Source organism: Buteo buteo, chromosome 6 (genome assembly GCF_964188355.1).
Source record: "Buteo buteo chromosome 6, bButBut1.hap1.1, whole genome shotgun sequence".
NCBI lineage: Eukaryota > Metazoa > Chordata > Aves > Accipitriformes > Accipitridae > Buteo > Buteo buteo.
This window is the reverse complement of record NC_134176.1, coordinates 14,639,687-14,665,111: the sequence shown is the minus strand read 5'-3', so window position 1 is coordinate 14,665,111 and position 25,425 is coordinate 14,639,687. Positions and strand designations below refer to the sequence as shown.

The 25,425-nt window shown below is 47.6% G+C and overlaps 1 protein-coding gene across 3 annotated transcripts in view; it reads right to left on the bottom strand.

Moving 5' to 3' along the window:
* The window catches only part of CCDC85C (coiled-coil domain containing 85C), a 114,081-nt gene that overhangs the window by 6,164 nt on the left and 82,492 nt on the right, over window positions 1–25,425 (bottom strand). For all 3 annotated transcript variants that reach the window (XM_075029871.1, XM_075029873.1, XM_075029872.1), the window contains 2 exons: window positions 21,083–21,187; window positions 5,349–5,444 (listed from right to left, as the gene is read on the bottom strand). In XM_075029871.1, the coding sequence (XP_074885972.1) occupies window positions 5,349–5,444; window positions 21,083–21,187 (201 nt within the window). The remainder of the gene's footprint in view (window positions 1–5,348; window positions 5,445–21,082; window positions 21,188–25,425) is intronic.

Below are 25,425 nucleotides of genomic sequence, written 5' to 3'. Positions count from 1 at the left end.
CTACTTCTAAAATGCACCAGCTAGTTTAACCAACATAGCTGGGACCAATCTTTGCACAAATAAGAATTATCCACATCCTTTCTAAGGGGAGAGGAAGGGCAAGAGGAATGCAAAAAGCATGTACATGCTGACAAAGAGAGCATCTATTTTTTCCTAAAGAGGAGGGAATTAATTATTGATCCAGCTGGACTCGCACATCGAACTCGCTCGTCTGGAGTCAGTGTGCCCCTGACGCTCGGCTGCAGAGGCAGCAGCCTGCAGGATCACATCCCCGTGTGGAGCGCCAGGGCTGCCTGGCTGGCAGCTAAGCTCCGGCTGTGTCCACAGGGCAAGTGTCAAGGACGACCATGGTTTAGATTAGTTAAAGATCACATCAGCTCCAGCCTCTGCTTCCACCAGCCATCAATCTTGCAGGCACAAGAGTCTCGGCGGACAAAAATAAAGTTTTTCGATGACTTGTGCTTAAACTAAGACAACATTCCCTAGTCCAGGAGGTGTGGAAGGGTGGCAGAGCCCATTTCTTCCAGTGGAAATGTCTTTTAATGCTGTAAACGAGGCAGAGTTGGAGCTGACAGCTGATCAGACAGAAGTTATGGTTGTATTTCATTTCTGAATGACTCGGGACTCATTTGCCCGGGAAACCACCCTGCTCCCCAGGCCCACCCCGCGTGTGGGTAGGCACTTTGTAAAGATATATTAGCATCTTGGATATGGGAAAAAGGGATTCAGGGGGGTAAAAACTCAGCAGCCTACCCTGGAAAGACATGCTAGAGAAAAATACACTCTGAAGAGTGAAATCACCTCCTGAAGAAAGACAGGAAGGCCTCTTGGTGCTGACCCAGCCCCAGCCATTCTCAGATCCTGCCAGGCGCTGCCTCAGCTGTTTAGAAGGACCAGGTTAATGTTCCTCCAATTACACCGCTGGGGATTATGGACGTGCCTTCACGTAAATTGTCTATGGCTCAGCTGAAGTTCAAGGACTGTGCATTCAGTGTGGCTCTAAGAAACTGGGGTATATCCTCCCGTGATTTCTGCCACATCCCAACCCAGGAGCCTACAGAAAACAGACGAGTGTCTTGCTTGAAGCGGCTCATGCCGTCCCCTCCTTTTTGCTCTTCATCAAGCTGCCCTGACAGCACTTGGCCCTTTGCAGACGCACCGGCGCTGTGTGACCTCCCTGGGGGAAACGCCGGGCGGCGAGGGCAGCCTGCTCCGCTCGGGCATGGGGCGATTTTCCATGCAGGGGGATGGGGATGGACCAGGTAAGGGTGCTCTTTTGCCTGGGGACGCCACCGCCTGAAGACAACCCGCACCTCGGTCTCGATGAGCACACTGGCTCGCCTGGCTTTCTTCCTGCTGATAAGTAAACTGTGAGGAACACCTCAGGTATATTTAGTTCTCCTTCGCGACTGCACTGACGTCTGTGACCAAGGCAGTGTCACCTCAGACACCTGGTCCGTCACATCCACCTCCCTGCTGACTTGCTGTACTGGCCCTGCATGACCACGCAATGCATATTTAAAAAACAAACAAATAAAAAAACCACCAAAGAGTCAGGATGACTGCAGTAAAGCTTTGGAAGGGGCGCTGAAAGTTGAGGGAAGTGTTTCTGCGCCAGGAGGCACTCTGAGATTGCAGGATGCTTTCTGAAGAGTACAAGCCTCACTGATTTTATTGATTTATAAGTCAACTGGACAAAGCACGGGGGAACACAGCATCCTGCCTCGGCAAGGGAACAGTCTGTATGCCCTGCTAGGACTTCCCTTGGTTTCGGCAGGGCCAAATCCTGCCTTACCCAACATCAGTGGGAGTGATTGATCACTGGCTCGATGGTTCTGCGCACATGGCAGAGGTCCAGGCGGTGCTGCAGGGAGGAGTTGGGTTATAGGCTAAATGTCATTCTCATACATTTGTCTCCTCCTCACCTCCCCACGTCTTTAGCAGGTTTGCTCAATTCCTAAGAAAAGTGCTTTGATGTTCAGCGAGACACTGAGCTGTAGCATATGTACCTTTTATTCTTGTTAGCAAAAACAGCTGTTAGGAGTGCCAACCTGTCATCTTGCTCCTTATTTAGTAGGTGCAAATAAACAAAAACTATTTCAGAAGGAAAAATAAAGAAAATCCCTAAATGTGCTCAAGGAAGAACTTACTTATGCTAAATGGCAGGCAATGCTTCAGCCACATAGCTAGCGTTCAGCTGCCAGAAAAAGCCAGGGAAAAAGCCTAGGGGACATTACGTAGATGGGTGCAGATGGAGGCAATCCAGAAGCCCTACAGATCTGTGCAGAGTGCACAGCCCCTCAATGACCTTTGCTTGGGCACAGAGCCGCATCCTTGCAGCCACACCGCTTCTGGACAGCCTTCCATGCAAGCATCCCACAAGACAAGCGAAGCCAACTTCCATCTCTCTTTGCCTCTCCTTATGGTAAGGAGCTCGCCTGCTACAGCCATTTGGACTTCTTTACACAGCCAAGAAGGGATTTTTCTCATATCTGATGAGGTACAGCCAAAGCGCAAAGTCTCGTTTGTAGGCTACTCTCTTCTCCTCAAGGGAAGGTCATGAGCTGTATCACAGGCAGTGAGGGTCTAAGCCGGTAGCTGCATCCAGTTTCCCACATGCAGGGGCTGGCACTGGAAAAGCTGCCCAGTTCTGCAGGGTGCAAATAAGACCTACTCCACATGCTACAGCATGCCGTGGCCATATAACATTATCTTCTAGCCAGTTTAAGATCCATGGCTAGAGACCAACAGCAAAAATTTCACTGCGCCACAAGAAGGGAGGAGGAGAGATTGAGACCATGACCAGTTTCCTCAGTCTTCTCAATTCCCAGCTGATCCTTGGAAATGGGCCACAGGATGGAAAACTGAACAGCTTCTCATCCCTCCCTGCCATGCTGACCTACAGGAGAATTTCCTCCTTGCTTCAGATGTGAGAATATTTTCAATCCTAAGTGTGTGAGCAAGACACATCATGTGAGATCATTTATGCCCCGTAAGATGTGACTGCTATGCCACCTGCTCTCTGACTCCAGCCATGGCACTTTCCGGGGTTTTTAAGACAGACAAACGTACCCCACCGGCCAAATGATGAAACTGCAGAGGAGATTTTCTTCCAGCCCTTCCTAGTGTTCAACAAAGCCCTGAAGTAGAGGATTAATAACGATGATGATGATAATAATAATTGCAAACAACTAGTCATCCAACTTCCTTTTAACTCCTTTATATGCCTCCTTGCGCCAGACCTCCCAAACTTAATTTCCAGTTTCCAAGAATCTTTGTCATTCATCTTCCAATCCTTTCCATAAGCTTGTCAAACCACATCTTAAAGCCATTTATATTTCTTGCCCTTACTAAGAAATTCAGTCCCGTAACCCCTAAAGCAAATAGGAACCTAATTTCCCTCCAGAATGTGTTCATAATCAATTTATAACTATTCGATCTTGTAACTTAAAAACATTATCAACTCTGCTTAACATTGTCCTCACCACCACCTCACCAAATGCAATGAAGAGCAGGAGCAGAAAGGTACGAACCCCACAGCTGGGTAAGAAAAAGCCAACAGCAGTAATCTGGAGTGCATGAGGGCTTGGATGATTAAATGCAAGCAAAACTGGATTAGTACAAGTGTCAGAAAAAACAAGGTATCACATAAGTCTGCAACATTCTGCAAGGCATCAGTTTAGCAGATCCATATGCATATATACAGAGGAGAAATGTCACCCACAAGCACAATGCAGCATAGTACAGGATGGACTACAGCAACTTTCTGATAGCACAACAGAATTCAGAGCAAGCAAAGAAGAAACTTGTCTGGAAAACACAGGATAAATTTATGTAGGCAAGTGAACTGCCACTTGTGTGGTCAGGGTTTCTTTGGGAACTAGCAAAAACTGTACTAAAGTTATTTTTTAATCCTTGATGGTGCTGGACACCCTTCTCTTAAGATCCAATGAGAGTTATAAATCTGGGTGTAATAAAGCCTCAAGTAAGCTGAAAAATCAAGATTTTCAGGTTGACAGATCTTTTATAATACAAATTCAAATTTGATCCAAACCAAACCAAACTTGCCTTTCCTTTTATAATTCCTCACACACCAGAAATGCATAGAAGATGAACTACTTGAGCAATATCCTCCTGGGATCTTCCAAGTGCCCAGTGGAACCAACATCCTTGCCAGCTGCACTACTGCTTCTCCTGACACTTGTTGGTTTTACCACCACCACCTGCCACATCTGTCCTGGAGCCAAGAGACCCTGGACAGGCAGAAAAAAGTGAGCTGAAAACACTAAAAACTAGAAAATTTAGAGAGCTTGTAGATCAAAGCTATGAGCAACATCTGTGCCATTTATTTAGCTGTCAGACGTGGAAAGGTATAAAGCAAAGAGCTTTGTAAGCACCACTCTCCAGGACTAGGCCAGTCTAAGCTAGTGCTGATGTGACTGCTGGACCTTTTTTCCAGCTATGACCATGGGGATTTGAGCTTCAGAGTAGCCATCCAGGAATTCTCCTTTGATTTGAAGAAAGCTTTTTAACCCTTTACAAAATTCTTCAGCTTCAACAAATCCAAATCTATAAATCAGTATGTTCCAACCTGAGCCTAATTTAGTTAGAGACTTTCCAGCCATCCCTATGGTACCTTGGAAAGGATTTGTGCTTCTGTGTCCCTTAGCTACTCAGAAGTAACTTGCTTAACCAGTTAAACATGTAAAACCAGGGTATTACATTTTTCCTGCTAATGGATGGTCACTAGGACTTGAGAACTGCTGTGAAATCACGGTGCAAGTTTTCTCCTTCAACTCAGCTAGCAGGGTCCCATGGTTTTTATTGCTGACAATCCTGACTTTAATCCCCACTGATGATGCACATATCTACGTGGGTATGATGCCATGGTTTGCTGTGTATTTACATAAAACAAAGTCTTTCTCCTTTGAAGACTCCTGCAGGATTTTCAATAACAAAACATATGTAGGAACTGCAGGTTTTGTGTCCCTTTTAAAAACAGCATTTTGGTCACGTGTCACCCCAGAGAGCCAGTTTACGCAGGACTGATGAACAGAAAGGGCAACCAACACCCTCAGCATCAGCACCTTTTGTTGGAGGTTTCCCACCCAAAAAAATAGTTATGCATGATCTTGCTTAACTCCGCAACTATTTGAAGCAATGATTACTCATTATGATACAGGTGCTGGCTACCGATAATCTGCCCGACTACTAACTTTCCATTTCTAGTTGTTGTGTTTCCACGAGAAGAGCAAACGTCCAGTTCTGCCACTGTGGTGTCTGTTCCACCACAGCGCACTGTACTGCACCGCGCTGCACTGCTCTGTGGGGATCTGCAGCATCCTTACCTTCATAGCATGCACAACAGCCTCTGGTTTCTGACCAACAGGGACATATCCTGCTGCAGGAGAAGATGCAAGATCAGATGTCATGCGAGCTGGTCCCTGTTGAAATAAGGGAAGATATGCTTTAATTCCCTTTGGGTGATTTAAGCAAGAAGGAAGAAAATATCCAGAAAATTTGAGCACCTAGCTTCTCTCAAATTCAGTCCCCTTCAGCCACCTGCAAAGACAAAAGACACCACTACCCCTTCCTCAGAAGTCACTTGATTTAATGCCATTTAAGCCTACCATCACTCAGTCTAGATGTACTCAGGCAGGAGATCACCCTGGTTTAAAGCTAAATTTATTCATGAAGCATTATTTGCTCACTTAGGATAACTTTGTACAAGGACAAGATCAAACGGTTCTCATCCTTCTAGCCAAGGGAGCAATGCAAACAAGATGATTTTCCAGCATAAAGCGGTCATTTCAAAGAAGCTGCATTCATGAAAGAAACAGTTGGCATAACTTCATTGCTTTTCTGGCAACATTTTCACATAGACATCAAGTACCAATCTTCAGCTACAGAGAAAATTGTGAAAGCAACCTTAAAACAAGCAGATGTCCAAACCTAATGTTGGCTGGGTCTGTTTCCAAAATGAGGGCCAGTCCTCCTGCACGAAGGATCCCATTGGGAAAGATGCCGAAATTACATTTTACAAAAGATTTCTACTGTCCAAACAGCCTTGTAAGCACTTTTCATAGGGTTTTCCTCTTTTAAAGGCATCCAACTTGGATTATGAGAGATACAATATCTTTATTCAGTGAGATGCACCCTGCCTGTCCCTAATATTTTTGCATTGCTTTGTAGCAGTGGGAGAAATCAAGAATGAAACCATTGACCAAACTCGTATTTAGTCTTCACATCCTTTAGGAAACACAAAGAATGATTATACTGGGGGCCTCTGAAAGCAAATTAGGATGGCAGAGCGGCATGTAGCACCATCACAGGAATGCTTTCACATACAACACACGAGGCACTCCGTTCTCATCTTTTCCACGTTTAAAAACACAGCATGTTTTATGCTTCATCTCATCGCTTTGCCTTCTAAGCCAAGGCCAGCAAGCTAGCCGTGCCAGAAAGGAGGACCAACGGAGGGGCACTTCACCACCTCCTATTCTTCCAAATGTTTTAAGTTATGGGGGCCTTTCTACTAATAAAAGTGTTCATGTGCATACATTAAAGAAAAAGATGGGCCAATCCATTAGGCTACAGACAAAAATAGCATGAAAGGCATGGAGCCTTTCATGCCTAGGCCACTGATCTGTGCTTAACCGATATCATAACCAACAGCCATTTCCTCAGAATAGCGACCTTCATGAACTGAGTTGCTGGTGATACAAAAACTTCCTTCTGAGAGGCAAGCATCTCAGAAAAAGGAAAATTAGACTTAATAACTCCACAATAATTCTCCAAGGAGATTTATCAGACTGCCAAAGCACAGAGACCAAGAGGCACTCACAGGCTGGGCATGGTTCTGGACCTGCTGGCAGAGGGTTACAGCTTGCTGGAGCTGTGGCCACCTGGGGACATGTCCTCAGCCATCCCGTCCAGAACGTCACACAGAAAAGGCAGAGGCTGGGGAGGGAGCACCAGGCACTGGGTCCAGCCAGCCTACAGCTGCGAATTAAGACTGCAAAATGGGTTACAAATTTATCACAGGACTGGAAAACACAAGAGAGTCCTTCCAGAATTAGCCTCCCACAGAGGTCAAAGACACCAATACACGCATAATTCCTTTGGCTTCAGCATGAAAGCTTCCTTCTTTCCATAAATGACCAATATCATGACAACTGAAAGCAGAATATTCAGGAGTTTGTGGCCATGAACCATACTTGAGATGGATCTTCCCCCACAGCCCTCTTTAGAAGTAACACAAGAAATACCAAGCAAAGGTCTAACATGCAATCTCTTCAGAGTTGAGAGTAATCTGACAAAGTAAAAGGAATTCTGCTGGATCCTGCTGCTGACAACATTTTAAATACAGTTTTCTGACCAAACTAGAGTAGATCACAAGGTCTCCCATACGACAGGCAGCAGCAACTTCTCACAGAACTGAAATCACTAATGAGCTACAAAGTCTTTCCATAATCATAATCACTCTCAAAATTGTTACGGAATACAAAAGAAATCAGAATGGTTAGAGAGAAACGTTTTCTAAAGAGCTTGATCATGCTTAACTGATCACCATACTAAGATAAATGTGCAATCGTCAGCAATGGCAAGTGCACCAAACCCCCATGCCGATGGCCCGCTATGCCCCAAGGCACAGAGACCTCCCTACCACATGAGACTGTTACTAAAAAGGCCAAACATGCACCTGAATAAAGTGGGGGAGCAAGCAAGGATCTCACCAACACCTCCGCTATTTGCAGCTGTAGGATGCAACAAGTAAAAATACCCACACTGCTAAGGGTGGCTTAATATTTGTCATTACATTTAGTGCTTTGCGTGCAGTTGCACCCTTAGAAAAGGCTCTTTCCAGATACACAAAGAGTCAGAGTTTTATAAAGAGGGATAGGTGCTCCATTCCCACTGATTTCTGTGTGGTTGTCAAAAAAAAAAAAAAGCTTCAGCCAGACTCCTATCAGCTTCCTGCACGGAGGCATACATAAAGGAGGCCAGAAAAGAGGGGACTGTAGTTAGCAAGGAAAGAAATGACAACATATCCAGCAGGATGCATGGCCAGCCTTTGGAGGATGGAGGAGAGGAAAATGGGCAGAGTTCACCAATAGTGTTAGCTGAAGGGGAGGAAATGGAAGGAATTGGAGATAAGGTCAAGGTTGCTGGACTGGAAAACTGCCAACAGCGGGAGAGAAGGGAGGGAATGGGAAGAAAGAGGAGGATGTGCATTCTACCCAGCAGGAAACCAGTTGAGATGAAATGTAGGGGAGGGGGAACAGAGATAGGAGATAGGAGATTGGAAGAAGGACAGGAGGGAGGGGGAAATCTCGGGAAGTCAGCGTTAAGGTAGTAGCTGAAATCACACAGATGGAGGAGATTCCTCATGCCTAAAATAGATGCGTTTGGAAACTGTGGGTAAGAATTACCACAGCTGCACCCCAGCACTCTAACTCAGAAGCTACTCTGAAGACCTCTGTCACTGCAGAAGCCCATGCCCTTCCCGTTCCCTATCGCTGACATTTTCACAGCCATGGGAACACAATTGATTCAGCACCCTGACAGACAATAATAGCAAGGTTAATCTGGTTACATCCTAAGAAGCAGAAATTGTCCATATAGGCAAAAAGCGATACGGTGTGTTTTGGGGCACATATCACCCTCAATTTCCTCTCCCTGTCTGGTGTTGTCAAACATGCACACTCTGTATTAGACGGACATCTGGCTTTTCCACTTGCTAGGATTTCATAGCATTTGGTAGCTCAGAGATGTTTCACTCTTCATCCTCAGACATGTGGCTGAGGTGTCACATGATTATATAAATGAATGGTGCTAAAAGACAGCTCAGAAGTCACCCAAAAGGATGCCATTATATTTATAATAAAGCTGTTGAGAAATACCATCTTGGTCATTTTTCTAGTTTACTTCTGCTGAGGCTGAACGTCAGCAGAATGAGAAGCTGAGTCATTTCAAAATGTGAAGTTTCTTACTCTCTTTGGCCCCAACTAGCTTTAGAGTTGTTCCAGATTTACAGCAGCAGAGATGAGACTGGAAGTTAGCTTGTTTAACTCATCACTTATACAAGGAATTTGTAATTCAAAAAGAAAACAACTGTAGATCTATGTTGTGGTGTCAAATGGTCACCAGGGTAGAATTACATCGCACACCACTTTCTGTTTCATCCGCAGCCATGGTTACACTGCCAAAAGAGCTGCCCAGCGATGAGATTACCAGCCTAATTAAGAGTGGAAGGCTCTAAGTTACGTATCTGATGCATTGGAGTTCCCAAGTGCTTGGAGGAAGCATTTTGCCTTCCCTACGCACAGGGTTTGTTGATCACTGCACCTCTGAGACCCAGAGATAGTTGTCCAAGATATGTCTTTAAGAAGAAAAAGTCCCAGAACCAAAGGCTGTGAAGGCGTGTGTGACCCAACCGATGCTTCCTAGGTAAGTTGGTGCTTTTGCTGCTCTGCAAACCACTGTGGGAGTTCAGAGCATTTGAGACCACTGTAGTGTGGATCTCTGATGAGTTCAGCCCCGGAAAGATCAGCCCTATCTCTGCTGCCGGGACGGCTCTGGGACTGTAGTGTCCCGAGAGACTCCTGGTGAGGCTCTTCGCATCCCTCATGGGAGGCAAGTGCCAATCACCCACGTCTGCAGCCACTCTCCCAGTGGGGAAACCATGACAAGAGCTATTCCTCTGCCGCCTCTGGGCAGACAGCAGTACCGAAGCACCACTGAACACATTTCCCTTTCAGCCCTCACCTGCTCCTTCATTTCAAGCAGATCAGCACTGGATATTTGCTGGTGTCTGTGATGGGACCAATGCACTTCTCAGAGCTTACTGTTCCCATGTAGCATCAGCCCCCTTTCCACCCCACCAGCCCCACATCGTGCATGCCCAAACCACAAATCCACCAGAGAAGACCAATTCTGTTCAAGACCCTCGCAGAAACCTCTCACTGGACCCTGCAGGGCTTGTGGTTCAATCTCCAAGTTTGTAAGGAGATTCACACTCCAGCTGTATCATGAATAGATTAAGAAAAGAGAGAGGAACTCTGCAGTCACTCATGCCAGAGCATCCTTGAAGCAATATGCTATGCATAGGGGATAAATCCCCCAGTTGTCTATTGCTAAGAATGATGCTTGACCCGGTGACAGCCTCAAATCCAAAGCAGAAAACAAACCAAATCAAACTAGTCCCATGCACTGCCCCAGCCCAGAACCTGAAGATGATGAGCAAAGAATCAGTGCTGATGTGAGAAAGAAAATCTGAAGACCACAAATACTGCCAATTATCCTTTTTCATCTGACACCAAAAAATGAAGAGCAGAGGCCTCAACTGGCAGCTGCTGGAGGACATCTGCTCCTCTGTATCAAGCCACGACGGCATTGCCAGTGTCTAAGACCAAGTTACCTAATGAGTCCTTGCTGGCTCTGTCTGGTTGCATGGGAGGTGGTCCAGCACAGATGCTGGCAAGCACTGCCGTTGATACTCTTGCTACATGTTTGGAGGAACAAAATTAATAGGACTCTCTGTAATAGGGCACGCTGGGAACTCCTCTTGATAATGACACACCTCCACAGAGACAAAGTGAGGCTTAAAATATGAACATTTCTTAATAACAGTGGGAATGCATTGGAACCCAAGAAGAAAAGAGCCTAACTGGGGATGACAGGTGTCTGCTCTTTTAGAGGTTTTGGGTTGGAAATCTCCAAAAGGAACAAAGAAATTGCGATAAACAATTTCTCCTTGATTCCTCCAGGGATCTGAAAAGACATGAGACCTTGGTCCTGCCATCAGTTTTCAATCTCTTTCTGCTCAATTATATTCAGTCTTTTAATGACATCCTTTCCTACCTCAGCTCTGAGAGCTATTCCTGATCCGCACGCAGAAAGACTGCAAAGGACTAAGTTTCAAAACCCAGAGGAGAACGTCATGCTGATTTTACTTCAGTCACAGTCCAGGCACTGAGGGTGCTTCAGGCCAACATGGAGCGCATGAGCAAGCGTTAATGCTTCTGAACCACACATCTTCTCCTTGCCTTCTATTAATTTTTGTCTACCATTTCAAAAAACAAGCAGACATTCAGGATTCAAACCCAATTAAATAAACCACACTTTTCTAATGGCATACCTCAGACAACATTAAAGCTAAATGGAGTCATATCAGACACTCCGAAGTTTTTATTGCCAAGACAGAACAAGGAAAATTACATTATAGGCAGGCACTGCCAGACAACTCACAATAAAATTCCCAGGCACGACTATTTATCTCGCAGTGGTTTTGCTTGCAGCCTGCTTACCCAGGTTTGAATTATACTCGGGGCCTTCCTTAGCACCCATCACCATCCAGGTGTTTTACATAAATAGAGGTGCCGACACTGCTCTGTAAATTAGGAACTGTTAAGGGACACGCAGGAGGCAGCAACGTGCCCACAGCCACAGGGAAAGTGGGTGGCAGAGCCAAAGGTGCAGTGCCTGACTGCAAACCCCAGGCCTGGTGTGCTGGCAGAACGGGAGGCCCAGCATATTTGGGTTTTGTGAATGGCGCTTGTGGCTACAAAGTTTAGAAAGTGGCTGGAGTGGCTTCAGCCATAGGCAGTGCTTGGGGGGGGCAGATGCAGAAAACCAGCAGCAAAACCAAGGACTGAGAGCACAGGGCCACTTCGGCATGGGAGAAGCATTCCCAGACGCTCGCAGGGAACGCGCCGAAGCCCCGAAGCACGGTGCTGCCATCAGAAACGCAGCATCGGCAGCGCTGAGGGCAAGCACCGGGCTCATGCAGACAGTCAGCCCATTCAGAACGAGAAATCTCCCTTCACACAGAGATGAGTCGCATCCCCAGGAGATCACACACGCAAAAAAATCTCCCATTACCACCAGCCTTAGAAATTTCCTGGGCCCCACAAGGAAAGATCAGCCCCCCTCATCGTTTTGCAGCCTCGGCCACGTTTCCCGTCCTCCGCTGCCTCGCCGCTGCAGAGGGGTTAATGGCTGAAACAAAGCGACGGTGCCGCACGGCGCTGAAGCGTGACACGACTCCGGGCTGACATTTCTCCCTCCCTTCCTTCGAAGCCCCTTCCCTCCCTGCCGCACCTTCTCATGCCCGTGGCAGCTCTGCCGCTGCCACCGCGCGTGGTGCTCCTGAAGGGGTCCGGCTCCTCTCGTGGCCCCGCAGGGACACGGCTACCCGAAGGCACCCTGGCAGCAGCCTTCTCCCCGGCTGCAAGAGGGAGATTTCCCTGAGGCACGGAGAAGCAACCGGCGCCGGCTCCTCTGCAAACCACGCTGTGCAAAGCGCAGCCTTTTTGCCACTCTGCCGCGGGCGATGCCAGACCTCTCGTCCCTGGGCGCGGGACACCCTCGCCAGAGCCAGGGAGCACCCACGTCCCTTGTGTCCACCCTGCCTGGCAGATGATCCAAAGCGATGATGACACTCGGCTATTGTTATTCCGTGCCTACTGTGCAGAAAGCCTGCCAGCATCCAGCTCCAAACAAACCACCCACTCCCCCCTCGTGCACTTAAATGGCTGCACGGCCCTACGTTCCCCAAGTCACAGCGGGCTGCCTCCCAGCTGCGAGCACTTGACTCCCCGCCACCAGGCAGAGGAGAAGGAAGACGTGGGAGAGCCCGCGGACAGACACCGCGGTGCTCCCCAGCACCACACGGGTCCCAGCCACCGGCGGGAGTGAGTGCAGGAGCCATCGGTGCCCCGTATTAGCATCCTCCCTATCAAATCAAGGGACTTTACTGCAGATGCTAATCTCCTTTGGCATGACTTAATTTGCTGCCTTTAATCATAGAGAGCAGCTGGTCATGTAAACATTCAAATCCATGAATTAACCACTGGGTCCACACAGGAGCCAGGCAGAGCCCATCTGTACAGCTCACCCACCGCCTCCTGCACCTTCACAGGTATCATCTACTTAAGTAACAAAAAGGGCTTACGCAGCCCTTTTGATTAATAAAGAAACAATTTAACTGTTTCATTGCTTTCTGAGCATAAACATCAAGGACACCTGACAAAAGGTGAGCTCTTGTCCCCAGTGGGCACGACACAGCGCCGGCTGGACGGGCTGTGCTGGGGCACCAAAGGAAAGGGAGGATTTCAGGGACTGCCCGAGACAGGACAAAGTCAGGACACTGTTTGCAACTGGATCTCATCTACAAACAGCAAGGGTGTCTTTTCTCAGCACCGTGCTAACGGCGGATCGCAGCTCCAGCCTTGGAAAACTCCTCAGCGGGTGCAAAGCCAGTGAGCCAGCTTCCTGCGGCAGCGGAAGGGGAGAGGAAGAGGAGAGCGGTCGCTCTTCGGGTTGGTAACACCACTGCACAGCTGGAACGGGCGCACGCTGTTAAAAAGCTCCACCGACAGCTTTAGCTCCACCTCGGACTGTGGAATTATTACCAACATGACATATTCGGAGCAGTTTCAGCCCGTAACTACCTGATAACAAGCAAACAAGAAGTCTGACGGCTACGGACAGAGCGAGCCCATGCTGTACCCACGGACAAAGTGCACTAACTCCAACTGACTCACAGGGGCACTGTCAGCGTAAGTATTTTGAGAGGTGCTAGTTCTTTTAATAAAGGAACGTCGAGCTCATTTGATTTCAGAAGGAAACCGTGGGTATTTTTAAGACTTTCCTCATTTTGAAGCAAAACCGATTTGGGGATGGCCCAGGTGAAAGCCACTAGGTGGATGGAGGATGCATGCAGATGCGGGAGGATACCTGCTCACATCTGTATTGCCCCTCCTGGTCTCCATTTCAGGCTGGCTGCCCTGGCCGTGGCTGGCGAAGCAGCCTCTGCCCAGGTCTGGGGCAGAGCGAGGGTCTGCCATGCCTGCATCTCTCCCCCGACCCACTGCCAGCCCCGCACAAACGCACGCAATAAATGAGCACGAGAACCTACAGCAGATCCTCAAAGCAGATGAATTTTTCTCGCCTCTTGCGGTTAGCTGTAAGGGCGGATTATGGATACTGTCAGTGCCTCTTTTGCTCATCAAATCCCCAAACTTTCCCATTGCCAAACTTTGTGTCGGTTGGCTGCCGTGGGGAAAAAAGCCACCCGCTGCTCAGAGACGCTGCAATAACTGCTGATGAAGGGCAGCTGCCTTCAAAAATGGATCAGCTTGTTCTCAGCTGCTGGTAATACACTCTGAAGCTTCACAATAGCGCTCCCCGGGCTGCAAATCCCGACAAACCTTTCATTTTACTTTCCCTTCCACAGCCGCTGTTGCCGCAGCAGCAAAACGGCTGCCTTGAATTTCTCTCTTTGTCTGCTCAATAGCATCCTGGTGGTATCGATGCTGCCGGCGGGAAGAAGCTGCCTTCTGCCGTGCTCCTTGCTCATTGTTTCTCCCTGCCTAAAAAGGGACGGTGGCCATCTCCGCTGCTGGAAGAAGGCAAGAAACAGGCCTCGGGTTGTCCTCCGACACACGCTGGCAGCGCTCAGCTCAACTGACAGCCGCAGGGATGGGGCGCATGGGTGGGAGAAAGGAGGGGACCATCGGAGAGCTGCACAGGATGGGCTTGGTGGAGCGACAGAAGGGGCTGAAGGCACTCTGAGAGGCTGCGACAGGATGCTGAAGCTGCAAAGAGCAGTCCCGGGGATGCCAGAGGCACCGGGCAGCCCAGGGATCCCCACGCCCAGGGGCTTCATGCAGCACAGCGAGAGGCTGGGGGCTCCGTGCTGGTGGTGGCAGGGGTCCTGCGCTGTGCAGGGACATCTCGGGGCCATGCTAAGGTCCCCGGTGCTCCGGGTGACTCTGCAGGGGCATCAATGCCCAGAGGGTTCCCCTGGCTCTTCTGGGAGCGTCTCCTGGGCACCACAATGGGAACAGTGGTCTCCAGCAGTTTCAAACCTGATTTTAAAAGTCAGGTTGCCTTTAAGAAGCCGATCCAGTTCCTCTCCCTGAGAGGAACAGATTTACTCCCACGCAGGCTGAGGAAGGGACTAGCAGACTTGCTCTGGGTCCCCCAGTGAGACCCGAGATCAAGCTTGGGCCACAGCCACGTCTCCCTGCCTGCGCCAGGCTGGCGCAGGGGCCAGCTCGGTCATTCCCCTGCAGGGAGCTGCGAGAGAGAGAGACCGAGTCACCTTCTCACTTTTCTTCTGCCCTTGTATTGAAGAGCATGGAGACCACCATCTTTCCAGCCAGAAGGAAGAGACAGGACTGCCACTGAGGCTGGGGTTTAGCTACTACATGCCTTTGTATCACATCCCCCCGCCACCGCTTTCGCAGGCTCAGGAGACAGCCAGCGCGTCAGCTAAGGATTCTCTTATCATCCCTTCCCACCCCATCTAACGGCTTCTCTTTACACCTACAGACCACAAACATTTGGGTTTGTTTTTATAATAGCACGCATGCCATCTGGCAAAACGAAATACGCTTCTCACAAGTATGCCTACAAGGCAGAGCTACGAAACGCAGCTGGTTGTGACAGCATGGTGGGAATCAAGGCAAGGAGCCGAAGAAGCCAGTGCTGCAGCCGGGCAGCCAGAGCCATCTCTCAGGCTTTGCATCCTGCACGGAACAGGCACTGGAGAAAAATGCAATGAGAGACAGTGCTGGGAAGCCAGGGACTCAGCGGTCCTCTCAGTCAAGTGCTCTCTGCTACATGACCACACTTGCCCTGCTTCTTTGCGCTTTCCTATGGACTTTGCGGGTTTTGGAGTAGATTCAGGGAGGAAAATGGTATTGTCTCTTCCCAGCCTGGCCTGTAGTCTATAACCAGACTCCTGAGAGATGCAGCTTTGAATACGCTAATGGAAATCTCACTTTTTTCTAGAGATACTTACTGTAGTCCCTAGGGATGTATATAAAGGCTGGGCAATGGCACCATCATCACTGCCTTCTCAAAAGAGGGAGCTTTGCTCGGCCCTCGCAGAGCGTATCTGCAGGTGCTTTCCCCGGGGACTCCCAGCTCCAGAGCCCAGGTGAGCACAGGTCCCTTCCTTCAGCCGCCACCTACAGCACCCACAGACACGTCTTCCCACACTCAGCCAGGGCATCGCTGGGAGCTCCTGCTCCTCAGCACGGGGTTACACAGAAAACTACGGCAGTACAAACTTAGTACAAAAACTTAAGGAAGGGGAAGGTGATATTTATTTTAACCTAAAACTGATTTCTCTAACGTGTCACGCACACCTGCAGACCTACAAACTCACACTCACGCATTCACCAACAGGTAGATGTCCATGTGGCATGGCCAGCATCACTGTGTGCAACACCGAGGACAAGGGACACCCACTAGCAAGTCCTAACGACAGCTCTGGCATCCCTCCTCCTTGACAGCAAAGAACTGGGTTCTGGACACATTTTTCACATGCTTTAGGAGTCAATGGTTATTACAGGCTGATCTTTAACTCAGCATCTTGCTTACCCCTCATAAAACCTAGGAAAGCTGCTGCCTGTTGGTTCCTTTCCCTCATCTTGTGCACCTTATCTAAGTCCTCCTCTTGGAGCCAGGAAGCGCGATGGCACATCACAGTGTAACCTTGCTCCTGTTATCAGGGAACAGGTCTTCTAGTGATGAGCCATCTGTGCTGTGGCCTTATCACAGCACAGACTTCCTGGTCCTCATGCAAAACACACATCCTGCAGTGTTCACCCATTTGTTTGCTGTCGGTTGTGTCTTTGGTCATCAGCACAGGCCAGCCCCTCATCCCTTGCTCTAGCGTTCCTGCTGGTGTTTTCACACGCACTTTTCCATTCACACTACATCCACATTAACTGTAATATTTCCATTAAAAACCCAAATATTTCCATTACAAACCTCAACAGTTACTTCCATCAAAGGCAGGATTCCTATTATAAATCACATGAACACTGCTAGTAAATTTTAAGTGTAAGCCAGCCAGGCTAGCTCCGACTGCTCGTAACAGGCTGGTTCACATTTAACGGCATTTTATGCCAATGTAGATAAATGGCTCCTCCGGCCAGCTGGCTTATGAGCTTCTCAAGGTGAAGGTACCTCCAACCATAGGAACATGAGCAGCCCTGAGGCCACCTTCCCATGCCTGGGCACTGAGACGTGCCTGGGGCACAGTCGCAGGGCAGCGGGCAGGAACGTGAAGGTCTGCAGGGACCATGTGTCCGTGTGGGCAGCCAGAGCACCCAAGAAGAGGCCAAAGGGAGCACAGAAGAGACAGAGGTGCAAGCTCTGGGCCATGCCTCAGCCACCACATTCATCCTTGGCTGTGCTACAGGGGCATCGAATGCTCCAGAAGTCAGCAGCTGAGAGTCCAGCTCTTAGAAAATGAATTGCTGAAACATGACTATTAACAAAATAAGATCTTTATCGCTGTCGATGCGGAATTTCCTTTTCCACCATACATTTTCCCCATGTCAGAAACTTAACTCAGCAATCATTAGATGTGACCAAAGGTTAAGCACTGTGTAGGGTGGCTTTATGGAGAGAGAGAGACTGGAGAGCTGACACTGAGTGTGGACAACTCCAGCTCCCAGTCTTCACTTATCACTCGGTTAATGCTGGAGAAAGCCCAGGAGAGAAACAAGTGAACTCTCCAGCAATGCTATACTGTTCCAAAAGTTAAACACCACCTTTTAGTGTCCACTTGTAGAGGATCCTGGAGCACTTAGTGCTATTTCGCTTAGCAATAAAGAACTGCCTGAAAACCATGCTATGGAATGGGTGATTTCCCACCCAATTCCTTCAAGGGAAATACTGAGGCACAGCGAGGTGAAAAGAAGGTACGTATGTTTGCGGGAGAAGAGTCCCTCCACAGTGGCAGGCACAGCTCCCAGTCCTGATGCACAGCACTGTGCTGACAGGGCTCCTCCTCTCCCTGCAATGGCACTTACCCAAAACCACTGTTATTCTCCTAAAACTCTCAGTGTTACTGAAATGTAATTTCCACCTCACTAACTAGAGGTAAGACCATACGACTGGGCAATCCATACTCCTTGGACAATGCCAACAAACAAAATTGAAAGTCGGTAATACCCACCTGGTGCTGTTAAAATCCAGAAAAGCTCTGAGCTGGAAGAGTTTCCAGGACAGACTGAGCATCACCTTCTCTATGCGCTCCAGCCGCACATCTGAGACTCCCCAACATTACTCCTCCAACAGCTTCCTGCAGTAAATCGGGGGGCTGCTAATCTGAGTGCAATAACTCATCCCAAGTGCTGCAGCATCGACATCGTGGAGGAGCCACGAAGGGAACACATGCAGTGTAGGTAAGACATGAATGCAACACGGGTGAAAAAATCTGTTCTAACTACCACAGAGAACCAAAGTACCAAAGACACACCAACAACCCAGGCTACAGATGCAAGCCCAAGACCTCCAAGGATGCTTTGGGATCATTTCCATCACTGACACCCAGACACCAGGCTGGCCACTGGGTCCTCAGCAGTGCACTGCTTACAGGAACCTCAAAGTCAGCTCCCATGCCTGGCACATCATCTGACTCAAGCCTGAGCAGGTCTGGAGGCTGTCAGCGATGGGAAAGATCAAGCCGCCCAACCAGCTTGCCCTGGAGCCTGCCCCTCTCATCCCAGGGGAATGGCAGGTCCCACAGGGAGCTGCTTGTTGCCACCTCCTCTCATGCCTCACTCAGAGTCCAAGCCCGAGGGAATCGCCCTCACCTCCCAAAGGACACGGGGAGCCTCTGGTACACCATGAGATGACTTTAGTTTGCAGTTCCCAGGGCTGGGGAGTTTGACCAGCCTGCTATTACTTCAATTTAACATACATGTCACACCTTCCCTTGCAATAGCCAGGGGCTTGTAGGTCAGAACTAACCCCTTGGGACTGCTTTCCCTGAGTATTTGGTAACTGCTGCAGATCACAGAGCAAACCTGTAATTCACTATCTGCATGATGCACCACAGACTAAACAGTGCACAGATTGCAATTATGAGTGTCTTTCAATTCTGCGTCTTGAGTGTGCGCAAGTGTCCATGATCCAGGATCCATTAGAAACACCAAACTGTTTCATCAACTGAGGTACGTCAGGGCCACGGAGAGCTGGAGTGATGCCTACGTGCAAACCGTGTGACAGTGAGGGATGTGCTGAGGAACTTCTCCAAAGAGTTGCACAGGCAGTGACGATGATGAAACCCTGAATGGATGTGACAGCTTTGGAGCCGACACCAATTGTCCATCACTCACCCACATGAAGCCTGTGCAGGCATAAAGAGGAATGATTTCTCACAAACTCATGCCTGCTGTCAAAAAAAAAGGCTGCAGAGAAAGTCAGGTACGTCTAACTGTCCACTTTCTGGGAGGTGCCTGAGACATTCAAAGACATCTGCATGAATTTGTGATTGTTATCCTTTGTCACAAAAACAATATATCATGTCAAGCCACAAACCAAAGGGATTTTCATAGGAATAAGTAAATAAATGACTATGTAAGTATTCCAGACGGTGTGGATTTTGTTTTGTTTCTTCTCTATCATCTTCCCACAAAGAAGGCAGAACACAGCCAGGGTGACAGATGAAGGTGAGTGTCACGCAGCCCCTGGGCCTCTCCATAAATGCCAGGTGCCACCTCTTCCTTGAGGAAGGAAGGAAGGAAAGCAGGGACAAGTGGCTGGGAAGGGCTCCAGCAGGCAGCACCGTCTGCCGCCAGCCCTCACGCAGCCCCGGTGAGCTGTGGGGGCCAATGCTTAGGCAGAGAAGTCTCCTGCCAGCTCCCAGCCCAGGCACAGCTCCTCTGCAGAAAGCTGCTGGCCATATCCTGGCCTGACTCACAAGATAAACATAAAATTGTGTGTAGCAGCACTCCTCGGGGCAACCAGCACAGGCCAACTGAGCATCCCCCACCTGGAACCAAGCTGGGGATCAAAAACCTGAGCACGAGGGAAGCAAAGCAAAATGCCCCAAACTATAATGCACCGGCACAGCCAGACAAACATCTCCAGGCCTCGTTATAAAGGGAGATTATATTATTATCTCTCTGCCCTCATTATAAAGTCTCCTGACTTTATATATGGGGCACAAATTTAGAAAAGTGGATATTCAGCTGCAGTTTCCCATTTCATTTGCATGGTTTTATCCCTTTTTTTGGCTGGCGGCTCTCCATCCATCCTGCTGTTCAGCAGGGATAGAAAGGGGCTCTGCTTTCACGCTGGAGTTTCATTTATGCAAACGTTCTTAAATTATTATTACCCCCTTTTTTACAGCTCTAAGAGGCATGCTAAATGCATAGAAAGACTTTTACCCAAGCAGGCAGCCAGCGTACAACTGGTCCTACAGTACCCGCAGCTCTGCTGACGGGTGCCCTGGACACGGAGCCGAAGACGAGGCGCGGGGCAGCAGCGAGGTCCCCCGGCTGTGCTCCCACCAGGCTTCTGCTCGCGTTCACGACGCCCGCAGCCCACTCAGCAGGACTCCCTGACTGCATCTATTCTTTTCCTGCAATCTGGAAAACGATGTCTCCAAGCAAATGTAGTGTCTCAGGCAGCCGGACAAACCTCTGGAAGACAATCATCTGGCAGGGCTTGGCCTCCTCAGCCATGCCTGGCACACCAGCGCAGGAGGAGCCCTAGCACTGCAGCACAGCATCTCTCTTTCCCAAGAGACTTTAATCAAGATTATTCTGTTGTTTGAGAAGAAGCAACGCAGGCAAATCTTAGCAAACATAAACCTCATTTGTGATACAGAAAAACCTGCAATGAAAGTCCTAAGAACTTAATTGCTAAAGCAACACTGACGACGCACTGCCAGACACTTGGCAAACCATCTTTCCCCTCATCTACGACCAGCTTTTTGATAGCAGGCATACAAAGCATTTACAAAGAAGGAGCTGCAGGTATAACAAGACTCACCCTTGCTTTAAAAGACACACAACAGTGACTGTCAGTTAACCAAAAAACCTGTGCTGGGAAGCTGATGATCCAAACTCAGGTAAAGACCGAAGTTTCCAGGGCTCCCCACCCTCCCAACAGCTGCAGGTTTCAGCTGCACTTTTGCACCATGGGTTTCAGGGTGAATTCTCAGCTGGGAGAGCTCCCCCGTAATCTTCACATGCCCCCCTCCAGCCATGCCCACTTTCGGGGAAACCCGCGGTTCTGTCTGTATAGGTAAGGAAACGTCTCTTACATTCTGCAGGGCGTCTTGATACTGCGGCAGTGACGAGAGCTGTGACTCGGAGTGGTACGGGGACAGCCCTTTCCTCAGAGTCCTCAGGTCCCCCGTGCTGGACTGCTGCAAAGACAACAACAGAAAACAGGACAGTCCATATTAATGAGAAGAAGGAAAGCTGTGCCCCTCCTGCTGTATTGGCTCCTCCCGTGATCGCTTCTGCCCCATCACCTATTCCCATTACTTCTCCCTGCAACAGCAGTGAGGGAACATTTTAATAAAATGCTTTTCCATGCCCACACCTGGAGGAAACATTTGCAAGCAGCTGGAGGTGAACCTTTGAAGGTCTACTCCATTAAGCGATACAGCAAGAATGCATTTTTATTTTACCCAAGTTCCTACATGTTCGTTAAAAACATTTGTTAAGAGGCAAATTAAAAAATATTTTTAAGGCTTCAGATTAAATCAAAACCTGCAAAAGAAATCCACCAGGAGACATTTTCTGTATTTTTCTTTTTAAAAACAGCATAGGCTATTCCAATCACCTGCACGTGGAAAGCAACAAGAGTTTGTAAACAGTGCTACTGTGATTCACCTAAGCTTACAAAATGTGTGTGACAGGACCACCTTCTTATTTGGTTATAAATTTGCATGCATCCACAGGTCTTAAACAAAAATCAGATAAATAAAGGTAGTCTATATGACCCTAGAAACCAGATAAATGCAATCAGTAGTCTGCGCTCAAAGGGAGAAGCAGCACTGGGTGTCAAGAGTACTGAATAATCTCCCTGGGACAAAGTTTCTGCCTCATGTTATTAGTTCTCGCTCTCTGTGATTCTGAAATGGGACAGTCCTAGAATGAGAAGTTTATCATTTATAAAAGTACACCCATAAAAAGCCAATACACAAGTACCCCAAACCAAAGGTCTGGGAGAAGATAATATCTTTTTAAAACCGATAAACATCCTCATTAACTTTTCATATTTTTAAGAGGATCAAGCAGTGCACTGTCCTCTATTTCAAAGCTACAAAATCATGACCTTTTAGATTTTTATGCTCCATTAAGAGTTTTGACTTGCACTTGCTACAGAAATGATGTTTTTCTACTTCAAAAGAACCAAAGAAAAGCCACTGGTGCAATAAAATTTAATGGGAAATCTCATAAATCAGCTCAACTGTATACAAAAACCCCTCAGTAACCCCAAAGGCCTGACCATAACCGAGACTTTGGGGACTGTGGCCATGCACAGATCTCTGGAAATATGGGAAGTTCATTTCCATCTCTTGCTCTCATTCAGCAGAGAAGAACTGGTGCATTCACAGTGGGCACATCATTTTCTATCAGTGTCAGAAACATCTTCTTGTAGCTACATGGCCTGTTTTAGGACATGTTCAGCTTTGGTTTTATTTCAAAATGTTATTTTCCTAGGTTAAAACATCTACTGCTTTCACAACCATTCTGGTGCACTCACCCTATCAACTTTCCTTTTACAAGCTGTGAAGAGAAGGGCAGTTTTCGAGAAAGCCATCATGAGAAATGGATGTTAGTCCTCTATCACCCAGTCTGCTGGGAACCGTTGTGCCTCACATGGAGTCAAGTGATACAGAACGGCTTCAGCATACTGGATGTCTGGGGTTCCCTTGAATTTACAAAGTGGCATCAGAGAAGATCGTGGACTGTATTTCTTTTGCATTTCACAATAGAGAGTCAGAGACAGAAAGATCTGAAGGAGATAATCCCTTCTGAAGCTAAAAAGTGACTGCTGCAAAACTGAGTTCCCTCCACCATGCCTGAGAGGTAAGTACTTTCAGAGGAAGGGTAGCAGGTCACAAAGGGAGCCGATGAGAAGACTCGTTAGTTTACTGGCATTGTCCCAGGCATGGGATGTGCAGGGGCCTCTTGGTGGCTATCCTGAAAGGATTTTACCCTGCGTGGTTACGCTTCCACTGCCCCGCTGTGTGCAAACTCTTCTTCACTATCGCACGTGCATGGGGGGACAGCAACCTCCTGGAGAAGTCCCGACACTCCGCTACTCGCTCCTTTAGTTTGTCAGCCCAGGGGCTCTTGCACCCGTCCCTGACATCTGTGACGAATGGGCACTTCCATGGGCATGGGAAAAGCAGAATAAAACGGCAGAGCGAAAAAGTGAGGTTGTAGCTTCGTGCTGGAGACCCCAGAGGTCACAGATCTCCTGGGAGGCTCTGCTCCACCCAGGACGTGCGCTGCCTCGCCGGTGTTTAGAGGCATGGGATTGCTCAGACTTTTGCAAACCGCACTGAGACTTGCAAAATGCCAGGTGCTTATGGGTCACCAGGAGGGTAGAAACAGGCTTGAGAAAAAGAGATTTGGTGGACATTTGTTTGCCTCCCAGAAACTTGTTCTCTTGCCCCCAAATCTGAATGGGTTGGTCTACACTAGCTGTAGCCTGTGTTTCATCACACTACAGCTTGTCCCCACAGAAAGTCAAAATGTCTCGCTCACCAAAGGGAGTAAGGCACCCAGACCTAAGTCTAGTCAACGCACAATATCATATTGCTGTGGCTAAAAATACACTAGTTTAAACTGATTTCATTTAACTGCCCTATGCTCCTGCCTGGAGCAAGAATCTGCATTAATTTAAATTTGACTTAAATTGGTTGAAATTGTGTTGGTAAATATACAGATACAGTCAAAACTCTGCTCTAACAAGTGTTTATAATGGATTAGTTCTATTGCTTTTTTTAAGCAAATCCCATTTAAGACAGCGCACTTGTGTGTGACAAAACTATTGTTGTTTCAGTCACTGCTGATTATGAATCTGACCTAATGCATTCGATTTGATGGAAAGATTCCCACTGAGTTCAGTGAACATCAAAACAAGCTCTTAATTAAAGAAAAGAAAGGAAACAGGAAAAAAAAATAAAAGGAGAAGAAAAAGAAAAGACAAGACATCTAAGAAACAAAAATGCTGAATGGAGATCTATCCAGAAGAGGAATGGGGTGTTTGGGGCATGAGGCGGGTTTGGTAGGGCAAGAAGAATCCTCATCTGCCATTATTTATAATGCATTCATGCTGGAGATGGCCAAAGAACCACTTTTTCCTACTGCTGTCAGCTGTAAAGCCAGTCCCTTTCACAAGCACTCCACTCAATGCAATTTTCCTTCTATATTTTCTAGAATTTGTTTCAAAATGTATCTTACTCTAATTATTTTTTACAACAGCCTACCAATCACAGTACTGCACTATTTATTTTCTTTGCACTAAAAGCAAATGTGTACTTCTTCATCATAGAAGGAAAACTGCTTTTTCTTCCTTTTTTAAATTAAAATGGTGCAGTGACACGTATTCATCAGACCTCCCTAAACATTTACACATTCATTGGGCTTTGCTATCAGTGTTAGAGCTAACCAGGAAAAGAAAGTGAATCCCTCATTAAAAAGCAATATGACTAATGATGCATCAGAATGAGTAGCCATTACTCCACTTAAACCTAAATTAAAAATCCTGGTATTTGCATTGTCAATTCACTCACAAAATGAAATCTCTTATTACCTTACCCAATTTTCATTACTGAGATGTAAGTGGATCCCAAATTGCTTTTCTAGTCAGAATGGCATTTTAAAAGTGCAAACCCTGATCATCTCTGTTCATCATCATTGTTGGAGATTATCTCAATTGATGGGTAACATGTCTATAATAAATTACCCTTCAGGTAAAATCACTTCACATTTCTGGAGTTTCAAGGAATTTATCAGCAAAATCATTTTCATCTGAACTAAAAGTCCATGGGAGAGTGCCATTTCAATTGAACTTTTATTGGGAATGTTTTCTAACCTGAGGAGCGGAGTGAAGGGGAGGAACACAGAAAAGGAGACCAAGAGAGAGCTGAGGAGACTTATAGTCAGTCTTTACTTAACCTGATCAAATTTACAACTTGCATGACTTGAAATACACCTGTCCTCAGCAAATGCCAACAACTGGCCATTGACTACTTTGGAGTAGGTCTTGCTCTTTTACTGTGAATTTTTTTCAAGCACTATTTTCATCCAAATGTTAAAAAAAAAAGGAAAAGGAAAGGAAATAGAGAAAAACAAAGCATCTGCTGACTTTCACGGTGGTACGAAAGTGCAAGACCTCGCCTAGGTCTAACTCGGCATCGCTCTACATGGTGTTGCCTCCCTTTACCGGCCGATGAGCATCGGGACAAGCCTGCAGACCCAACACCTTCGCCTTCAGCGCAAACCTGTGCTACACACTGCCAACGCTGACAGCTCCGCCTGGTCCCTCAGACACAATAACTCTTTGTTATCTGGAAATAACGACATGACATTTATTGCTAAATTTTTCAACTAGGCAGAATTTGAAGTGACCCCGGAAGAT